The sequence below is a fragment of the Hylobates moloch genome, unplaced genomic scaffold, assembly GCF_009828535.3.
Source record: "Hylobates moloch isolate HMO894 unplaced genomic scaffold, HMol_V3 SCAFFOLD_18, whole genome shotgun sequence".
Taxonomy (NCBI): Eukaryota; Metazoa; Chordata; class Mammalia; order Primates; family Hylobatidae; genus Hylobates; species Hylobates moloch.
In genome coordinates this window covers 46,804,005-46,827,649 of record NW_026652293.1, presented here as the reverse complement: position 1 = coordinate 46,827,649, position 23,645 = coordinate 46,804,005, and the positions used below count along the sequence as shown (strand labels likewise).

Below are 23,645 nucleotides of genomic sequence, written 5' to 3'. Positions count from 1 at the left end.
GTAACTGCTTACTCCTATTGGCAAACACTTCCTGGATCAACTAAAGAAAGGAAAAAAAAAAATGCTGATGAGGAGGGAAGACAGAAGACTACGTGGCATATTTAAATCATTTCAAATCTCTATTTTTAAAAATCTTAATTAGACTGTTTTAAAATGCTTCCTTCCAGCCAGTTTCAAAACAGTTAAGATGTGAAAAATTCTCAACTAAGGCAATTTATTAAATCATAGTGAAAAGTACAAATTTTATTTTAAAACAGAAAAGGCTGTGGAAAATTTTCATGACATTTAGGTCACAGGTCACAACTGAAGGAAAAAATAAAATAAGAAATATTCTGTATTTGTTTTATACTCCTCCCTATTGGAAAATAAGATCTCAACTTCAAGATGGAGATGGATAGAAGGCTCATACCTCAATAAGCAGTCCCTCTTTTCCAACTATATTACAATGATAAACAAAATACACAAGAGATATCAAAAGGCACAACTGGGTTCAAACTTAAGATAAAAATCCCTGTGGTAAGTGGGATTTATCCTAGGAATTCCAGAGTGGTTCAATATAAGAAAATCAATGTAATATACCACATTAATAGAACAGAGAAGAAAAAAAAAACAATTGTTTCAAGTGATGCAGAAAAAACATTTGTCAGAATCCAACACCCTTGCAAGAGAACATACAGAAAACTAGGAATAGAATAGAACTTCTTCAAATGATAAAGGGTGTCTATGAAAAACCAACAACTAACATCATATTCCATGGTAAGACTGCAATCTTTCCCCCTAAGATATCAGGAACAAGATAAGAATGCCTGCTTTCCCAATGTTCTTGTACATTGTACTAGAAGTTCTAGCCAGAGCATTAGGTGAGAAACAGAAATAAAAGCCACCCAAATTGAAAAGGAAGAAGGAAAACTACCTCTATTCTCAGAATTACAATCTTATACAGTTGCCCTTCAGTATCCACAGAGGATTGGTTCTAAGATCCCCTAAATACCAAAATCATATGACTTGCTTCCCTTTATCAAACCTAAACTTACTACCTTTTTCATATTATCTATCTATTTCCAAAGCCAAAAACTTTATCCTTTGGGTTTCTAAATATTTGAGAAACTCTTATTCATGGAATAAATCAATGGTCCAAGCTCCATACAAGGTCATGGTGTTTGAAATATGTCTGGACATCCCTGATAGCCTAGCACACATCTACCCAAGAATAAACTATAAAAAATGGTTTGGTACTGCTTATTATACCATTTACCAGAATGAAAATGTTTGCATCTCTTATCTGAGTACTAACATTAAAAATAGTCTCACTGGTCAAAAATATCAACAAAATCTTCAGAGAAAAATTGGATATCAACAATATCCAGAAATATATTATGAAATTTCACTCTAATGTATGCAAGAGAAGAGGAGAGGAAAGGAGGTAAAAGGGAAGAAGAGGAGAAGGAAGAAAATGAGAGAGGAAGAAAAGAAAAAGAGTGAGAAGGGCAGGGAGAAATAATAGGGTATTTTTTAAGTGTGGCATCAACATCAAGTTAAGTGAAAAGCAACAGGTATGACTATGGCAGCAAATCTACCAGATATTTTCAACAAGATATACACTACAAAATCATGGGTCATATTAGCATGCTATTAAGTTGACAGAAACGTCTCATCTTGAAGGGCCATTGCTCAATTTTATCTTATATTTTTAGAAAATAACCATTTTATATTCCCTATTACAGGGCCTGGTACATACAAGAAATAAATGCTTGTTGAACGATCAACTAGATGAATAGATGGCTGAGTGAAAACAAACAAATGGATAGAAGGAAAAATGACAAATACTCAAAATAAGGAAGTTTTCAAATATTCGACAATGGAGAGGATTTCCCACTTCTCCATCTTAAAATGCTAATCTAATTAGGAGGAACATGTGAGAGGTAGCATAGCACAATACGAAGAAAACACGATTTAGGCTCAGAAAGACCTAGATTAAAATCCTAGCTCAACTTTTACTGGCTTGTGTCCTTGAGCAAATTGCTTAATTTATGTAAGTCTTAGTTTTCTCCACCTATAAAACAGGGATCACAATATCTACCTTACAAAGACATCAAACCAGTACTTTTGGCACCTGGAACAAACTACACAAAACCAGCTCTCAAATCAACTCTGTAATTCATAATGTAGCCCACAGATGGGTGTTACTAACAATGCTCGCCATCTGGTAGCTTCCTGTTTTAAATAATTATTCTTGCTAACTAGGTGCCAAGCTTTTAGAATCATTATATTAAATGTTTGCACCCTCTAAATTTTGGTGTCCTTAGACAAAGTCCAGTATGGCCAATCATAGTTCAACTTATAGGGTTCCTTTGAAGATTAAAAATAATGTAAGAAAAATACCTTGTACAGTGACAGGCATGTAATAAATTACTTAAACATTTTATTAATACGTTTATGTAATCCATTTACCACTCTATATTACCACAACCACTCCAATAAGCCCACACATAGATTAATCATATCAGCCACTTTCAGTAATACATAAACAAGATGGACAGGAAAGTGTGATATATATTGCAACATCCTTTTCAAAAATTCAAGTTGATTCCTTCAACTCTGACTTTTGGATTTTCTCTCTTAAATCCATAAAGACCTGAGAATTTAGAAAAGTAGACAGGACTTTCATTCCAAGAGCCATTTCTAAAAGGGAGTAAGTGAAGTGTCAGGTTCAAAGAGAATTCAAAGTTACCACTATCAGGGTATACTTATTCTCTGCCGGATGGGCAAAGAGAGCTGTTGCTATTGTGTTTTGCATGTGGTCTCAGCTGTGCAAATACCAGTTAAATAAGAAAAACATCAAGCCATCTTTATCAGACCTACTAACAACCCAGATAAACTTCTTTAGGATGAACAGTTTAGTAACAAAATAACAAAATATGCCGACCCACAAGAATCTTTGTATAAAGCACTACCTAGCTCTGAAAGATTATTTTCTCTGTATTATCAGATATCCAGAAATACTTATTTTATTATAAGGCATGCCAATCCATGCCAATAAAGGTCACAAGAACAAATGTTATGAAGAGTTCAATTTAAATGATTTATATGTTTTACTGGCTATAGAGATATTTCACTAATAGTTTTGTCACCCTAGAACAAACTTTACCCAAGGAAACATCTCTTCTGAAAATAAAGGTCAAATCAAGCTCACAACTAGAGCCCCCAGTTTCCCCAGAAATTGAAGGACAATGTCCATATGTCTGTTAGGTGGTGACTAGTATGCTAGTACAGAATCCATGGACTGGAAGCACTGTCCTGATCTTACATTTAACACAGGGTCAAATGTGTAACCAGGAGGACTGAAATAAAGGTTCTTTTATATACTGGTTAAAAATTAGAATTCTATGATTGTGGTTCCCATAGTTTGTCTGAATAAAAATTGATCACATTATGAATAAACAATAAAAGACTAAAATCAATTTAGTCAGTTATTAACTTCTGGAATTGTGGCATATTAACAACAGAAACCAATCCAGAGCAGGAATGGATATTGTGCTTTCAAAAAGACAAACATGCACTACATAGGAAATATATGTTTAAATGGTAATGTTCCTTAAGATAGCAGTTTAGTAGGTCTGGTATCAAGTTCTAGTGGAGAAATAATTCACCACCATAATCAGCAAAGTAACTAACCAAATGACGCATTATTTGTTATTTTCTGACATGCATCTATAATTCTCATTTTGAAGCACAGATTTTTATTTTTCTGGTGCCATCAAGTGGTAACATTATGAAATGTTCTCAGATTAAATGCAAATAACTTAAAAAAATGTCACACTGACCACACTGATGTGTTTTATTTGTGTCAATTAAACACCAGTGATGTTTTAGCACATAATTATCTGAAAAGAAATGGAAAAAATGTCAGAGCACATTTTTTTATAACTCATACCCATTTTAAACTCCCAACCCAAAATGAGAGTTAAGGCAAAGAATAAAAATGAATAAGTCTTTAAGACCAGAATGCTCCACTAGCAAACAAAAAACCCAACAGATGGCCTGGTGCAGTGGCTCACGCCTGTAATCCCAGCACTGTGGGAGGCCAAGGCAGGCAGATCACCTGAGGTCAGTAGTTCGAGACCAGCCTGGCAAACATGGTGAAACCCCGTCTCTACTAAAGATACAAAAATCAGCTGGGCATGGTGGCACACACCTGTAGTCCCAGCTACTAGGGAGGCTGAGGCAGGAGAATCACTTGAACCCCGGAGGCAAAGGCTGCAGCGAGCTGAGATCACACCACTGCCCTCCAGCCTGGGTGACAGAATGAAACTCTACCTCAAAAAAAAAAAAAAAAAAAACCTAACATTATAAAACCATTTGAAAAATAAAATTAGGATGAAAATGATCTTTCCATCAAAGCAAGAAAACAAGTAACTTCAAAATTAGATTACCAATTAGAAACCTTAAAAGTGATAGCTAATATTAATCATATCAAGATGACAAAATTAATGAGAAATGAATTTAGAATCAATTATTTGAAACTGTGTTAACAGGTTCCAAATGGTTATATCAGCAACTTCAGTAAGACAATAACTAATGAAAAAAGAAACAAGACTCCAGCTCCTCTTATTGCTATACACACAAAATATTAATAGCTGTTTGATCCTAGGCCCACCGAAATTAAGTAACAATTGTGAAATCTGAATTCCCAGTTGAAGATGGCAAATTGAACACATTTCTTTAGCTATTCTCCCTCCAGAAACTCTATTAACATGGCAGTCAAAAATTTCTTTAAGACAAAACCCCACAAGGACAAAGAAACTGAGAAGGTAACAGCAACAAAATTTTAGAATATAAAAGCTGCCATGGGAATATAATTTTAAAAAAAGGTAGATGGATGAGAGGTTATTAAAAGGAAATCAAGAAAGATGCCTGATTTACATGTCATGGTAAAACTCTCCAAAAATTCAGGAATTGGTGGCATTAGAAAGTGAGAGTGAAACCTAAAAACAGGAGAAATGGTCAAAATCCTGGTAAGAAGCAGTTAGGACCCTCCATATAAAGGTAGGTACACCATTTTATAAAACTGAAAGTTTATACTCCAGAAATAACAAAAGGCTTCTGGACTACAGGATACTAGGCATAGTGAGAAGTACTGTAGTAAAAAGTGTTAGTAATACAGGAGACTGGTAATCTGAATGGTACTGACAAACCCAAGACCACAGAACAATGAAAATGATGATCTTCTGTAAATGAAACCACTGGAAGAATGTCAATATCAATCTTTGATTACTGCATCCAAAAAGTCATGTAACTAAATGCAGAATGCTTCATTCTGCTTCTAAAAGGAAAAATTTAAGGGTTAAAACAATAGCTGATACTTCAAAAAAGTAAGTACTATATATAGCCATTCGGTTACATTCAGCTCTACATGTCCCACATCACATCCATTAATTAAATGAGAATTTACTACAACTACAAAGAACAGAATAGTAGGCAAACCCAAGGACCTTTTATGCTCTTAGTTTAAAAATCCATTTCATTTTGTCTCTTCAGGTCATCAAGAATCTCTGTGAATTACTCCTGAGAGAGATGAAGGCCGGTAAAACACTGCCTTTTCAAGTCAGGAAAGAAAGACTATTATTCACACAAGAGACTTCAAGACATGCTGACTTTCTTTTAATCCTGTTTTTGCGGATTAATTGATTAAAAGTAGAGGGTTAAGTACCTCTGATAATGTCTAACATCTCATGGAACTTAAAGTATATATTCATATATAGGTCTTTTAAGCTTCAGTAATTTCTCATTTTCAGTATTATTTCCATAAGACTATGTATGTACATACTTTTTCCCCATATACCAACAAAAGAGCATGCCAAAACATATTAATATACATAAAACCATACCTTGAACACCTTCTAGGAGTAAATCAACTCCTTTCCTATAAAAATCAGAAGCAGCTTCATAGTCGTCTTCTTCTTCCTTTTTTAAAGCCAGCTTTATTAATTCTCCTGCTTTCTCCAAATAATCTCTCTTGCCAAGCTTGGGTTTTAAACTGCCAGGAAAGAGGCTACGACTTTCCCGTTCTTCTTCTGTTTTGCTCTGTTCACTGTCAGAAGCAACAGCCCCTAGTGCTGAAGAATCCGAAGAAAGATTGAGACCAAAAGTTCTAATGGGAGAATTTTGATTGGAAGCCATTCCATCATCTAACTCAGCAAGAGAATCCACATCAACAGTAAGAGATACCAGATCACTGTCACTGGAGAAGCCTAGAAATATGATCACAATAGTAAACAGATATTAAATTGAGAATCAGCCAAACGAATACAAATCATGCTAATTATTCATTTTTCATATTATCCAAGTCAATTTGGAAGGCTGTAATTTACCGATGGAAGTCAGTGTCTAGCAATTTGTTTCGGCTTAGTCTGTTCACTTTACTGTCTCTCTATAACTCTGGAAGACAACTTCTTGCCTTAATCATCAAACTAAAATTGAAGACAAATCTTTATCTAGTTTGGTTGCCAAAAAGAGCCTTTACCACAAGATCCTGTAAGCTATTTACAGAAAACTGTTGCCTGTACACACAGTTGCTATAAATAATAGCATTTTGATAAAGGAAAAAGTACTTGAATCTCAGCTTTTTTTTTTTTTTTTTTTGAAGACAGCATCTTGCTATGTCGTCCAGCTGCACTCCAACTCCTGGGCTCAAGCAATCCTCCCACTTCAGCCTCCCGAGTAGCTTATATGGCATGAGCCACCAAGCCCAGCGCCAGCTCTTAAAACTTACTGTGTGACCAACAGCAGGTTACTTAATAGTATTACTTATTATGCAAGTCTTTAAATGAGGAATAGAGTTAATGCATATAAAGCATAACAGACTATCATTATAACTTTTATAACAATTATATAAACAGGTTGAATATCCTTCATCTGAAATGCTCAGGACAGAAGTGTTTCAGATTTCAGATTTTCAGATTAAGGATACTCAACCTATAACTATATAACAACTATACAATGTGTCCTCAGAAGTGTGCTTTTAGGTAACCATCTGTATCTGGAAAATGTATGCTATTTAGCATTTTTTAAAGACTGAATTTTTAGACATTTTCATCTCAGCCTCTTCTACAAGCTTCTGGAAAGGTATATTTCCACCTTAGTTTTCAGACAAAAAAGAAGTAATAGGTGCTACTGAATTACTTAGCAGTGAAAATTCCTTCTCCTAGTTCATGTAACAGACTTCATGGTAAATGAGCATGATCCACAATACATATCAGACTTTCTGCTCCCAGGACTGCCTTTTATATTCTTCAAAATGATTGTGGACTCTAAAAAGCTTTTGTTCATGTGAATTGTATCTGTGAATATTTATTAAATACCAATATTGATATTTACAAAAGAAGTCTAGAAATGTATAAAATAAAGCATTAAAGCCCTATTACATGTTAACATATTTTTTATGAAAAATAACTATATTTTCCAAAACAAAAAAAGTTAGTGAAAGAAGTGGCACTGTTTTACATTTTTGCAAATCTTGTTAATGTCTGGATTAACAGAAGATAGCTAGACTCTCATATCTGATTCTGCTCACAATCTGTTGTCATATGTTGTTTTGGATGAAAGACACGAAGGAAATGTCACATAGATAATGTAACTGAAAAAGAAACAAGTATTAGCCTTTTCAAATAATTATGAATATTGTTCTTTGATACTACACTAAAACTCAACAAGTGACAGTTTTTTAAAGCTTAGTTGTAATGTGGAATATAAAATCCTATGAATGAAATTTCTGTTTCTGCTACATTCAAATCCATTGGTCTCTCTTGCACACTGAATGGATCTTTTATCTGTGCATGAATTTATAACATCACACACAGGTCATCCTGAAAATACTGGTTCCCTTAGTCATAAAGATCTGCAAAATGTTGACAGCACATTTCATTATCCCAAAAAATCATATGTCAACATTTCGTTATCTGCCAATCTCATCAGAAAATTCTTTAAGTATTAGGAAACTATCAAACCCAAAGTGGCAGACAGAGGTTATCTGAAAATCCTAATTTTGAATTGAAAACTCCAATTTTATGATTGGCAACAAATAATATCAGTTGTTTTCCTTGAAGTGTCAGCTTACTTCACTCCCTTTTAAGAAAAAAAGTACCAAACACACAAGTCTGAATAATGACAGTTTGTCAATTGTTCTTTCAAGCAAAATGGTGTCCCATGAAAAAAGCAGCTAGTTCAGCTAGTGGCTCAAACAACTGCCTAAGTGCTTTTCCTCAAGACGACCATGGTAGTTCAGTATGCAGAGTGCTTTAGGTATAATTCTCATTTTTTCACACAGCATATTAAAAAGACAAGTGACAAGGGTTAAGATTTAATAAAATGTAATGGTTTCTACTACTTAGGAAAAATTAGCATTGGTTTTATAAGTATGTGCAATGAGTACTGTTACAGTTTGGTGACACTGCCTTGATTCATGCCCAAGCACAGCAGTTTCACCTACCATGGCTTTTGCGTCATCAGGGCAAATGTCAACATGGTGAAAAGACAAAGAATGTCCTGGCATTATTATCAAAATAGTTTTGCTTTATGAACTCCCTGAAAATATCTCAGAAACACCCAGATATCTGAAGATTACATTTGAGAGCCAGTGACCTATATCATTAAATAAGATTGACACAGAGTTATATAAAAACTAGTTTGGAAATAACTATGAGATCTACATTCACCACTGAACATTATCTGCCAAGTTTCTCAGAAAAAAAAATTAAAAAGAAAATGATTTCCTCAGGATTATATACTAAATCAAAATTAAAAGTGGATTAGACTATATAATTCTAGATCAGGGATCAGCAAGCTTTTTCTATAAAGGGCCAGAAAGTAAATATTTTAGGCTTTGCAGGCCATATGTAGTCTCTGTCACCACTCAATACTGCCGTTGTAGTGTAAAAGCAGCCATAGACAATATATAAATGAATAAGCATGGCTGTGTTCCAGTAAAACTTTATTTACAGACATTGAAGTGTGAATTCCTTACAATTTTCCCATCACAAAATCATATTCTTCTAATTTTTTTAACTATTTAAAAATGCAAAAACCATTCTTAGTTTTCAGGTCATTCAAAAACAGGTAGCACAGATTCAGTCCATAGAACATAGTTTTGCCAACCCCTATTTTAAATTCAAATTGCCTACTTCATATCAAATAAAGTAAGTCAGGGTAAAAACATGTTACTGGCCACTAAGCTCAAATTTCTAATCAACTTTAGATGCTGCTTTGGCACCCTGTCAATATATATCCTCATTTTCAACTTTTTTTCAAGTCCTTAGAATGCCCAAAAAGAACAAATTCTATTCCCAAAAAGCAACAGATTTCATTAAGCCGACAATCTCAGATGAGATTCATTGAGTCTAGTGAAAATCTTTTCAGTTCTCTGACATTTCAGCCATACAGACAGTAACAGTACTTCATAATAAGAATCTTTCATAGCAATCTACAAAGTTATTTATCTACTATCCTAACAAATGTATATAAATTTTATGAGATTGTTCTTAAATCATTTTAAAACATTTAATGTATTTCAATGTAAACTTATTTCCTTAAATCATGCCAATATATAACCTAGCCCATTGAAACTGATAAACAAATAGATAAGGTTGAAAAAAGTTCTGGTTTATATAGCTAATCACAAAAGAAAGGAAATGCTGTATTAGAGATCTCTTTTGTCTGTTCTCTGGTATCTTGTCACTATAACCTTCACACCATCTATCACATTGTTCTGTTTCATGTTTTGCCCCATTTTTCCTTTTAACAATAACAATAACACCAAAGGGCAAGAGGGCAAAGTTACGTATACTCTGTTTCTTGGCTTTTGACCACAAAAAACTAGTACCATCGTCATATTTCCTCTTACTTTTCAAATCATAGTTTATTAGCAATGAGAATCATGATTAAATGAGATTAGATCAAAAAAGACCATTAAAATACCTAGAGAGAAAGATAGTAAGATTAAGTAAATAAACATTCTATACAAAGTGTTCCTTTTCAAATTCTAAGTAATTTCTTAATTCAGCATCTTTAAAAGCAAGCAAACACACACACACACACACACACACACACACACACCCCAGCAGATAAAAAAGAGAAAGTTATATAGCCAAACCAGAAGCAAAAAGAAACAAAAAGACATCTACTTTAACCTTTTCAGAGGACAATTTGCCAATGCATATCAAAAGTGCAAAATTGCTTCTGTCTTTCACCCAGAAATTCAGCAATTTATACCAAAACCTATCAGAGGTGTACAAAAAAAGATCTACATACAAGAATGTCCATCTGTCCATCACAAAAATTAGTAAAAATGTGGCAATAACAAATTCCTAACAATAGATTATATCTCCTTATGATAAAATATTATACAGCTATTAAAATCATTTTATAGAAGAATATTTAATGCTAAAGTGTCTTATGATATATTATGCAAAAACAAACTACACATGAGCACGTATACTATAATTCTACTTTAAAAACAAACACACACAGAAAAAAGGCTAGAAACATACACTAACTATTAACAGTGATTGTGTATGGTAAGATTATAGGTAATTCTATAATATTGAATTTAACAATATTCTTTGTGTATGGTAAGCCCTTAAGCTCAGTATCTGAAAGATATCAAAAGAGATGCATCAAGGGCCAATATTGGGAATTCATTTGAGTAAAAGAAAGTTATACAGGCATCATTTGTGAAATATAAACCTCTATGATCAACCAGCAGCTAGCACCAAGAATTCCAAACTTAAAAAAGGAGTTAGACATGAGTACAAAGACAGATCTGTTTAAAGCAGGCAAACCCCTGATACCTCTTCCTTGCCCACCTTATTCCTTTAATTATCCTCTTGAAGTTGCACCTTACCATGCCTGAAAAGCCTAACCCTACCATATCTCCTCGACCACACAATGCAACCAATCATCTTCTAGTACTCACTGATATCTTTCTCTTCCATATTTAAGCAGTTTCTAAATTCCCTTCTTCTCAATGTCGTATTTTCCAGCCAGCTCGAGGAAGATAACATTTAAAAACTCCTTCACCACCACAGCAATGAATCTTATTTATAAACATATTATATGTAAATATTCAAAGTCTAGTTTATTTATATTATATACTTAACACATCTGCTTAATACAGTGCTTGTTCAACTCCTAGAAATCACACTACGATTCAACTTATTTCATACAAAACTATATATAAATATCATACGAAGCGCAAACTAGCTCCCTAAAGCCCAGAAAGAAAGTTAACAAGAAAGATACAGGGAGCAGCAAGCAAGTGACAGGTTCTCAGTCTAGGTAGGAAGGACATTGTGGATAAGGCAGGGCAACCACTGACATTTGATATAATATAGAGACTATTTGTCAAAAGTTAAACCAACCTGAAGTCAACCCCATACTTAAAGAGGCCCTCTGGGCCATCGCAAGAGTAAAAGGTGCATCCTTCACCAACACCATCAAGGCAAAAACCTAAGCTTTTTTTGGAAGTGATACAAGGGGAAAAAGTCAAAGGTTCTATGAAAGCGTTCTGCCTCCAGGTTCGTATCACAGAAATTCAAGTCTCAGGGCTATTAGAGGGCCCCAGGTGACTTGTTAAAAAGCAGCTACAGACATAGGCGTTTATTTAGCATCCCAGTTCACCTACCTACCCTTACCTCTGTGCTTTGAACTGCTCAGAGTAGGGCAGTATAGTGAAATCTGTCTAGGACACCATCTCTGAAAGACAGGCCCCAGGGGAACAGGTTGAGTTGCCATAGAATAAATCTTTATACTATAAACTATCAGAAATCTGTATTTGAAGACCATCTGTAAAAAGAGATCGGTTTCCTTTAGAACAACAGGTGGTCTCTCATGGGTGACTATATATAAAATACATGGCCTCATTATTATTAGCTGATAGCTTTCACTGAGCCCTGAGGTTCAAATATTGCCATAGTCAACAAAAAGAAATTTCTATTTTTCCTAGTAGCAATGACTCATGCTCCATGCACAAAGCAACTTATCTAGCCAGCAGAACAAAGGTTACCCTAAGTAGAAGACATACATATCAGTTTCCATTAAGAAACAAGCCCTTATAAATATGATTTTAAGTGAATACCTAAATCTAAAGCTTAATGCTAGTTAAGATTCCTGTATGTGATTCCCTATTCATCATTTAGTAATAGCTATTGTTACAAAAAAAGAATCTTTCCTTTGAAGTTTCACATTTTTATAACGTTCTTGGGTCACGTCTATGCTTCATCCTTGAAAATGTACGAAAAGAGCATCAGAATACCTTGTACAGATTTGGTAAAACAACAAAATAAGGCCAGAAAACAACACAGCAATCTTAATTACAACCCTAATACTGCTATCTTATCATAATAAAGATCCATCACTTGGCTTCATTTTTTGCCAAATGAACTTTAAACTCTGCTACTCTCCGTAACTTTCTCTAGCCTCCAGGATATCAAGCCCATTACTAGCATGCAAGTAGCTCATGCTGAGTTTTCTATACCAAATACGTCTTCTCCCCGACTCGCCTCCATAAAATGAAATCTCTTCATTTCAAAATACAGTTCTTTGAGTGCTATCAAATACCTGGAGTATCTTAGGCACATAACTAAACTTCTCTGAAATTCAAACGCTATAATTATAAAATAAGACATTTAAGTATATCATTTCTAATGATTCCCATGGCATACCATGAATTTTCTGTTATTTGTCCCACCCAACCCCTAAACTCCTAATATCCAATATTATCCTCAATAGCCCTAGAATTTGTAAGAGTCAGTATTTATCATCAGTGTCATGTGTATCATTTACACACACTGGTACATTCTCATTTGTGGTTATCTTGGGGAAAAAAAAATGAGCTGTTCTTTTTTGTCAGTCTCCACTATCAAAGAAAATTCAATTGGGGGAAGGGAATAAAAATAAGTTGGGTAAATAAGCACATGACAGAAAAAAGAATCTCTTCAAGCTGAGTATGCAAGAGACATGCTAACATACATAACACCACAGGGCCTAGAAAAAATACCAGTAACAAGATTTAGAGTTCTCATGGTGCCACCTAGTGGACATTTGCACTTAATTTTACTTTAAATTACTTGCACTTTCTATAAATTTACATTTAAATTGATATTTAATACTTTCTATATTTTGTCACCTGACACTATACTATGTAGTAAATAGACTTTAAGTTTGTCTTGAAAATAGATTTAGGTTATTAAGTAACCGATCATGTGACAAATATTCCTATTTAAAATGATCTTGCCTCAAAGTGTCAAGTTTAAACCTATTAAATGAAAATAACACAAACAATAAGACAAAATAAATGGTATTTCGATACAGAAGATTTTTTCAAACTTAAATAACTATACACCTTTCCAATTAGACCAACCAGTGCTTTAAATATAATCAATACCATTCAATTTAACACAGTTTAATCACAATCTTCATGTCTGTCTACACACGGTAAAGAATTATTAGGTGATTGTAACCACAAAGACAAATTGAGTGATCAGCTTATTGCATGTAGCAGATCTTAAGAATTAATATTCTTAAATGTCTCCTGGAATAACAAAATCTATCCCCACCTGCCATCAAATAAACATACAAATCTTGAGCTTAATGTCATTTAAGGGATCCGTTACAAAGACCAGCAATAGATGCTATCCTCAAAATGTACATTTCATTTACTTTAAAATAGTTAATTCAAGACAGCTTAATAGATCCTTTCATGTCTCTACAATTGTTACAATAAGCACTTGAGGAGTTCTTAATTCACAATTTACAGCCAAAAAAAGGTGGGGGTAGATTTTGTTATTGCAGAAGACATTTAAGCATATTCATTCTTCAGATCTGCTACATACAATAAGCTGATCACTCAATTTTTCTTTGTGGTTACAATTACATAATTATTTTCTCTCATTTGCTGCATGAACCAGAAAAAATGTCCCTCCCCAAACTGAAAAGTAATGCATTAGGAAGAGGAAATGACACAGGTTACCAGATGAGACTATACCAACATCCAAGTCTCTGATATCAAGGCCAGCATGGCAATAAAGCAATCTACACCCTTCAAAAAAGCCAACAGGTGAGAGAAATATGTCAAGGAGCTCAACTGGTATGCACCGATTTGGGCAGGTTTCCACAAATGTCCTAGTAACTTCACAGCTAAATTTAATTCAAGGAAAAGACATAAGTTGAAACAGACATAATGGAAATAAGATGTTAGCAACCAATTACATCTTCTTTCATCTTTGAAAAAATACAGTTAAACTTCTTTGAACAAAGGAGATAAAGAGTAACCAGGATTTCATTTTTTAAATGTAAAACAATATTAACTTTTTGTTTAAAAACCTACTAAATAATTTCTTAATTTTCAATTTCATATTAAACAAAATATATTTACCACTTTATCACCAAATTATTTTTTACAAAACCTTAAAGGGGTTTCTCTATCCCATGCTACTACAAAGTAACTGTAATTTTAAAAACAGGCCAGGCACAGTGGCTCACATCCATAATGCCAGCACTTTGGGAAGCTAAGGCAGGAGAATCACTTGCGTCTAAGAGTTTGAGACCTGCCTGGGCAGCATAGTGAGACCCCATTTCTACAAAAAATTTAAAAAGAAAAATTAGCTAGGCATGGTTGCGCCTGCCTGTAGTCCCAGCTACTCAGGAGGCTGAGGAAGGAGAACCACTTGAGTCCAGGACATGAAGGCTGCACTAAGCCTGAGTACACAGTGAGACCCTATCACAAAACAAATAGACATCCAGATCTTCATGTTTTCCTCAGAAAACTTTCATTTCAAAGTATATTAGGATCTGTTGACTGCATTTTAAGGTATTAACAAAAATAATGATCACTTCACCTCTACCTCTCTTCAACTTGAGAAGTGATCAACTTGCCATGTAACTCTAACTGTAACTAAAGAACACTGAAACAGCAGACTATATATTAAGATTGACCCCCTCCACCTCACTCCACCAGCTAGCTAGTTCACAAATATGAAAAATGACAATCCACCTTTAAAACACGGCTTAAAATAGTACATTTAGAGAAGTTTTCACGTGGTGAATCACTTCCTCACATTTTAGCTCTAAATCCAAAACACAAGCATTTGTCACCACGATCCCTCTAACAACCCTCCATTTCGCTGCATACCTATGGGGCTTGGCTGGCTGCCGGCTTTCCTGCTCTTTTGCTACTAGATGTTCCTCTCCCTGGTTGTCTCCAGAGTTTGCAGACCTTTTGGTATGAAGTAAATATTCCACTTTCCCACTATGCCAAACAATCTCAGGATATTTAAAAGCCATTTTCCCTCTCAAATAACAATGAATTTGCAAGCTGTCTGACACTTTGATCTATCCGTATTTATCAACCTAATATCTTTCAGCAGGATTAATTTGCCAGGCATGCAACTTTTAAAAAGAGGGGAGAAAAACAACATAACCATTAACAGCATTTCCAGTTCCATGGTTTTCATTCTTCATGGATCACAGTGTGTTTCAGAGATGTTAACATAGTTGAAAAACTAAACCGCACTGACAGGATAAAATGTCAATATTCCTTTTAGATGTCATAAGTCATTTTCCGTGTTTTTGACAGAAATGTTAGCACCAATTTCTCTCATAAAAGCACATTCCTAAAAGATAAATCCTTCCAAAGAAAACACATCTTTCTGAAACTTCAGAGGTAAACTCTGAAACAACCGCTTTAGGAAGGGTCACCCTTACAGCTCAGTTTGCCTGAGGCTGTCCTGTGTCATGTTTGTGGTCTTGGTATAATTATTAATAGCACTGTCTATAATTCTTAGAAGTGTCCCAGTTTGGACAATAAACTACATGCTCACCCTAGCTTTAGGTTGTGTCTCCTTTAGCATTAATACAGCCATCTGTTCACCTTGAACAGCCATCAGTATTTTAGAATACCACCCCAAGAAAACTCTTTCCTAATAATCATGCTTCTCCCCTTCTGGCCTAGACTACAGCAAAGAACAGAAAGATCTCTGCAGAGCTTGCATCCATGATTGCCTTATACTAAAATAGGCTCCTAAGATACCGTTCTTTCACCATGATTGACTCCCACCTAGTAACAGAAGCTTATTATGGATATCAGAAGAATATAACTACTCCCCTATAACAGAACCTTTGATTCTTGTTATCAAAAAAATAGAGAAAAGAAACATTCTGCATTTCTGACTATTGTACTCCTCATTGAATACTCTCATATATTTTTTTTTTGAGATGGAGTCTCACTCTGTTGCCCAGGCTGGAGTGCAGTGGCGTGATCTTGGCTCACTGCAACCTCCACCCCCATGGTTCAGGCAATTCTCATGCCTCAGCCTCCCGAGTAGCTGGGATTACAGGCACCAGCTACTTTGTCTGGCTAATTTTTGTATTTTTAGTAGAGACAGGGTTTCACCATGTTGGCCAGGCTGGTCTCAAATTCCTGACCTCAAGTGATCTGCCTGCCTTGGCCTCCCAAAAGTGCTAGGATTACAAGCATGTGCCACCATGCCCAGCCTCTCCTACAAATATTTCTAACTCTCCTACTTGTTCTCACAGAATAAGTATGGAATCGGGTGGAAAATGTACACTTCTCTTTCTCAGGAGTAGGGAAACTGAGGCAACAGCCAGCTTAGGTTATACAGAAAAGTCACCTTCCAAGGAAACTAGTTCTATTAGAATCACATTGGGATCCCAAGCAGGGACTAGATTTTCCAAACCTTCGCAAGGATCTCTGATTAAAACAGGTCACAAAGAACAGATATTTTACCACCACCACCCCCCAGACACAAAAAAACCATAATAGATTATAAAGTAAAATTACTGTCAACAATGTTTTTCTATGACCCTGGCAGAATCAGGGTGGAGTCAAAGGTATTGAGAACTCAGTGAAGACCCCTGGGCATGTGGCCCCCATGCATTACACAGAACACTAAGTTTAAATAAATAGATGTTAAGTCAATGGAAAGTACAATGAAAAAGAATAAAAGCTAACCACTTCTCAATATGGTAGTACCAAAAGAAAAAATAAACTTAAGTGCATCAGCCCACATAATAGATAAGAACATGTTGCTCTTACCAAATCATGATGGAAATTTACCGCAAGAGATTTACATTAGTGTGGCTGCTGCTGTACGACAGGAGTACATACCCTCACAAAAACAATACTACAATGAGATGATGGCTACCTCATCCTCATAAAGCAACCTCCTCCACCATAAATTCTTACTCAAGAAAGAGATGAAAAATATTATTTAGTCTATTATTTTACCTTTAATAAACCAAACCTAAGCCACCTAAAATAAATCTAATTATCTATTTTGATTTTAAAAATCCCTCCTACCCCTGCCCCCAAATCTTTTTTTTTCCGTAAACTTCCCCAAAAAAAAAACTAGTTACAGAAATCCAAAGGCGAAATGTATAAATTCAAGTGTACCTTAATAGAAGAATAAAACAAGAGATTAAGCATTCTTGAATGAAAGTGATTAAAACTTGATTTAGACTCATTTTATTTAAAAACGTATCAAAAACACTAAAACTGCCTTAGGGTTTATTCTTTGTGACTAAATGACTAAATCTTTAAAGCCAGTCTTGAAATTAATTGTCTAAAAGTCAGATGCGCTAAAGAAATGAGCAAGGCTTTTTTTTTTTTTTTTTTTTTGAGACAAAGTCTTGCTTTGTTGTCCAGGCTGGAGTGCAGTGGCACAGTCTCAGCTCACTGCAAACTCCACCTCCCAGGTTCAAGTGATTCTTGTGCCTCAGCCTCCCTAGTAGCTAGGATTACAGATGTCCGCCACCACGCCCAGCTAATTTTTCTGTTTTAGTAGAGACAGGGTTTCACCATGTTGGCTAGGCTGGTCTCAAACTCCTGACCTCAGGTGATTCACCCACCTCAGCCTCCCAAAGTGCAGGGATTACAGGCATGAGCCACCACGCCTGGCCGAGTACGGCCTTCTTACACTAGACAATACAAATTCTGAACTACTCATTATACCATATTTCATCAATTCTAAGATGCCATTAATTGGAGGATGAATCATTATTTTATATACCACTAAGAAAAAAAAAGCTGCCAATTAAATATGAGACAACTGACCAATATCATGCACCCAACATTAGTGATAGTGAAATGTGAAGAAAAAAAGTATCTTAGAATCAGTGAAATATCCTCAAATTCCTATATACATCCACCTTTTTGCAATGCAGATATGATTTATAGTCTTCTGTAATCAAAACCTTTGAAATGCAAAAAAATTAATATCTCTTACCTTCCGTACTACACTCAGGAAAGGTATCAATGAGGGAATCTGAGTGAGCTTCAGCAGGACCAATTAATTCAGAACTATCATTAATTATTCCACCCTAAAAAGATAAGAGCAATTGTGTTTCATTAGTATTAAGAGCATAAACAATACTAAATAAGTTATCCCAATTAAGTATGTGTAAAGATGTACAGAAATGACTATACTAATTTATTAAACTAGATGACAAGTGTTTTCAAAAAAATCAATAGGTATATCAATATTGGTTCATCAACTGTAACAAATGTACTATACCAACCCAAGATATTTAATGGCAGAAACTGGGGGCTGGGGGAGAAGAAGAGATATATGAGAAAACTCTGTACTTTCTGCACAATTTTTCTATAAACCTAAACTGCTCTAGAAATAGACTATTATTTTAAAATTCAATAGGAATATTATGTTTATAATAATATGTGGTTTTTTATAAAAGTATATTATTTTAATTCTACCCAAGTACTCACTAAGCAAATACAGAAGAAGAAAAAAAAACATGAACTAAAGAATATTGTTCAGTATCCTTGGGGACTGATCATTTTAATTAGTGATAAATGATGGCGCACCAGGAATTCATTGAATTTTATCAAATTATACCCTACAACATATCACACAGCACCTCAGGTGATCTGAGAAGCCATTTAAAGTTTGAGAACCACTTGTATACAATATAGGTGAAACTAAAAAAACTTAAGGTACTTTTAGTAGAGATATTTTTTAAAGATATAAAAAATAAATATAAAATTGATTTCTCTATGTGGCCATCATTTTAATTCCCTATTTAGGTTTGCAAATTCATGTCTCAGAAAGTTATCTTACTCTACATGCAGCTAGAGAATGATATCACCAGACAAGCAGTGGTGGTATGATGCTGTGCTATGGCTTTATGAATGCTCCAATCACAATATAAGAGCTTATAATCCTTAATTAAAACAATAGCTCTTCTGCTCCATAATTCCTTCCCTTCTACCTTCTACCAACAGTTCTATGCCTCCAAACGCTACTAACAGAATAATAAAGCTCAAAAGAATTACAAGCTCCCATTTCCTCTCTACTTCAGCACAAAAAAAACTCAATGACTATCTTTACCTAATCAGAAGTCCCTTCTCTGTCGGCTTATTTTTAAGGAACAGAAATTTGAAATGGTCCCTCTCAAATTACCAAATTTTACTTCCCTGAGTGTTATGTGAACTAAAACCTTAAAAATGATTATTCTCTTTAGGAGCAACAATTTGTATTACTTTATTCTACCCTTTATTACAACACTCAGATTACAGCTTATATTTGAACTTTTCTCCAAAACGAATATCTATTCTAGACTAAGCCATCTTTTAAACAACATCCAAACCAAATCAAGACTTTCAAGTATTCTAGAGAATGTTAAAAGATAAAGTTAATTTTAAAAGAAAGTATCTTTCAACTATTAACTACCTCTTCTACCACTAGGTATGCGATTTAAGTTACCTACCTATAAAATGTCTTCTAACTAAGACATTATTTTATTTTACATATTTCATGCAAAATAAAAAATACACACAAAGTATTTAGAACAATGTAGGCACTCAATAAATGTTTATTATTAGTTGACATAAGATCTTCTTGTAAGATAAAATTTAAAATACAAAATGTTTTAGCTCATAATCCTAAATATTTTATTTACCTAGTTTAACACTGTTACAAAAAAATAGTAAAGAACAAATATTTAATGAAACACAACAAAAACTGTTATACAGGAACTAGAGGGATGTAGCAGTAAAATAATGCCACAATCCTAATTTTAAATTTCTAATTCAAAAATAACCTTTTGGGTGTTTCTGAGTATGCAGTAAAAAAATTTCATAGGAATTTTGGGATATACAGTATCTCAAAGTTTTTTTGTTAATGAAGAGTCTAGCAGGGAAGGACTTCTGCTATAGTTAAGTGAGGAGATCCAGCAAATGCTTTCCCCAAAAGGCAATTATAAATCTGGAGAAATCTGTCAAAACCACCATTGAGGGCTCTGGAAATTGACTAAAAGCATAAAGCAAATGAAAGAGTGGTTACCGAGAAACCACAGAACCACAGGTAAGAACTATGGAGGTGTGTGATGTTCTTGCCTCAGTTCCTCCCAACCCCCATCCCAGCTGGGTGGTCACAGTAATTATATAAGGGCAAGGCAAGTCTTGAAAACCAGCAGGTTCACTTTTGAGGAGGCTAACGTGATTTGGATTGAAGCACAGAAAAAAAAAATCCACCCCAAATATTGTCAATAATAGTAGCAATCTCAGGGCCAAATATATGGCAAGGAAAAGCGATGGCTCAGCACACCTGAAGCTGCAGTCAGGAAAAGACCAGACAGCAGGGAGATCCAGAAAATAACACAACCATAGGGGGTCTTCATAAAGCTCACTACCCATCTATGTAGAGACCAGAGAGGGGTCAAGCTATCCACGAATACCTGGCAAACCATGAGACAGTGCACAGGCACAGAGGAAATTCAAGACTTCAGAGGAAAGTAAAAGCCAGGGCAAATTTTAAAACAGCTGAGACTTTGAAAACACATTAAAAAATCATCAGCATTAAAAGGAAAGCATATAATGGCACAGGCGTTTAAGCACAAGCAATGACCGCGCACTGGCTGACCACAAAGCTATGCTGACACGGGTCTAACCCCTACATAGCCTGGCTTAAAAATAAAATTAGAATTAAATATTGGGCAGAGATATCAGCAGTCACACATTTCACAGGAAATGGACTCCACAGATTTACTACGGACTAAACACACTAACAAAAAACGTTAGTTACTAAACACACTAACATAAAATGGCAAGAATCCTCAGGGAGAAAAAAACATCAGAACTTAGAGTTCTATAGTATATTATCCAAAATATAGATTTTCCAAAAAAAAAAAAAAATTACAGGACATACAAAGACACAGGAAAGTATGTGACCCAAACATTGGAGGTAACCAGTCAATCGAAACTATCTGTGAGGGGACAAAGATGTTGGACTTGGCAAAAACTTCAAAGCAGCTATTAAAAACATGTTCATATTATCAAGGGAAAACATAATTAAAGAATTAAAAGGACTATGACTCATGAAATAGCAAATAATAAATCAAAATTATGAAAAACGATCAAATGAAGCAGTTTTCATAACAGCCATAAGCAAAAACAATCTGAATGTCTATCAACTAATGAATGGATAAGCAAAATGTGGTATATTCATATCCATTCAATGAAATATTATTTAGCCATAATAAGGAATGAACTACAGATACATGCTACAACCTGGATTAACCTTAAAAACATAAATATATGTACACACATACACACCCTCTAAATCTCTAATTAAAAAAAAAACTCCCCACCTAAATTCCACTCCTAGGTATACCTAAGAGAAACAAAAATACATGTCTGCACAAGAACTTGTATGTCAATATTCAAAACAGCACCATTCATAATAGCCAAAAGGGGAACAACCCAAATATGCACCAACACACACTGTAGATAAACAAAACTTGGTGTATCCATAGCCACACAAAGGAATATTACACAATCACAAAAAGGGATAAAGTACTGATGCATGCTACAACATGAATGAACCATTAAAGCATAATACTACCTGGAAAAAAACACAGTTTCATTCAAAACAGCATCATAAGATTAAAATCTTGACAAATAAATTTAAGGCAAGAAGCTCCAGACTTATACCCTGAAAATTACAAAACATTGCTTATAGAAATTACAGAATATCAGGCTAGGCGCGGTTGCTCACGCCTGTAATCCCAGCACTTTAGGAGGCCGAGGCAGGTGGATCACGAGGTCAGGAGATTGAGACCATCCTAGCTAACATGGTGAAACCCCATCTCTACTAAAAATACAAAAAAATTAGTCACGTGTGGTAGTGGGCGCCTGTAGTCCCAGCTACTCAGGAGGCTGAGGCAGGAGAATGGCATGAACCCGGGAGGCAGAGCTTGCAGTGAGCCAAGATGGCACCACTGCACTCCAGCCTGGGCAACAGAGCGAGACTCCGTCTCAGAAAGAAATTACAGAATATCCAAATAAATATAGAGTCATTTCATTTTCATGGATTGCAAGATAATATTGTTAAAAAGACAATTTTCCCCAAACTGAACTACAGATTCAATACAAATCCAATCAGAATTCTGAGGAGCAAGCCAAAATAGCTCAGTTGGGAGAGCATCACGCTGGAGGATTTTAGCAGGTGTTTCCAATACCTTCGGCCAGGTGTGGTGATTCACACCTGTATTCCCAGCACTTTGGGAGTCTGAGGCAAGAGAATTACTTAAGACTAGGAGTTCAAGACCAGCCTGGGCAACACAGTGAGAACCTGTCTCTACAAAAAATTTAAAAATAAGCTGGGTGTGGTGGTGCACGTCCCAGTTACTTGGGAGGCTGAGGTGGGAGGATCCCTTGAGCCCAAGAGTTTGAGATTAAAGTGAGCTATTATTGTGCCATTGCACCCCAGCCTAGGTGAAAAAAGTGAGACCCCAATTCTTTAAAAAAAAAAAAAAAAAAAGTAAAATAATAAAATAATTTTAAAATTCTATGAGAATTTTTTGTTCACATGGATAAGCTGCCACTAAAAATTTTTATGGAAGTTCAAAGAACTCAAAATTGCCATAACAATTTTGAAAAAGTAAAGTAGGCAAACTCACACTAGCTGACTTCAATACTTAAAAAGCTACAGTAATCAAGACAGTATGGTTCTAGAATAAGAACAGGCACATAGATTAATAGAACTTATCAACAGTCCAGAAATAAGCCATCATATTTACAGTCAATTTATTTTCAGCAACAGTCCCAAGGTAATTCAATGAGGATAGTCTTTTCAACAAATGATGCTCAGAATATTAGATATACACACACCAGAAGATGAATTTAGACTGTTCCTTCACACCGTATATAAAAGGAACTAAAAATGAATCATAGACCTGTAACACCAAACTCACTCAAAACCGCTCAACTACATGGAAACTGAACAACCTGCTCCTGAATGACTATTGGGTACATAATGAAATGAAGGCAGAAATAAAGATGTTCTTTGAAACCAATGAGAACAAAGACACAACATACCAGAATCTCTGGGACACGTTCAAAGCAGTGTGTAGAGGGAAATTTATAGCACTAAATGCCCACAAGAGAAAGCAGGAAAGATCAAAAATTGACACCCTAACATCACAATTAAAAGAACTAGAAAAGCAAGAGCAAACGCATTCAAAAGCTAGCAGAAGGCTAGAAATAACTAAAATCAGAGCAGAACTGAAGGAAATAGAGACACAAAAAACCCTTCAAAAAATTAATGAATCCAGGAGCT

General features: G+C 35.0%; 1 protein-coding gene across 8 annotated transcripts in view; it reads right to left on the bottom strand.

The window, feature by feature from the left end:
- The window catches only part of RPS6KC1 (ribosomal protein S6 kinase C1), a 248,245-nt gene that overhangs the window by 161,355 nt on the left and 63,245 nt on the right, over positions 1 to 23,645 (bottom strand). For all 8 annotated transcript variants that reach the window (XR_009210687.1, XR_009210686.1, XM_032137687.2 and 5 more), the window contains 2 exons: positions 18,297 to 18,390; positions 5,889 to 6,251 (listed from right to left, as the gene is read on the bottom strand). Coding sequence is in view for 6 of the 8 variants with exons in the window: in XM_032137687.2 (XP_031993578.1) it covers positions 5,889 to 6,251; positions 18,297 to 18,390 (457 nt within the window). In the remaining 2 variants the exon portion in view is untranslated. The remainder of the gene's footprint in view (positions 1 to 5,888; positions 6,252 to 18,296; positions 18,391 to 23,645) is intronic.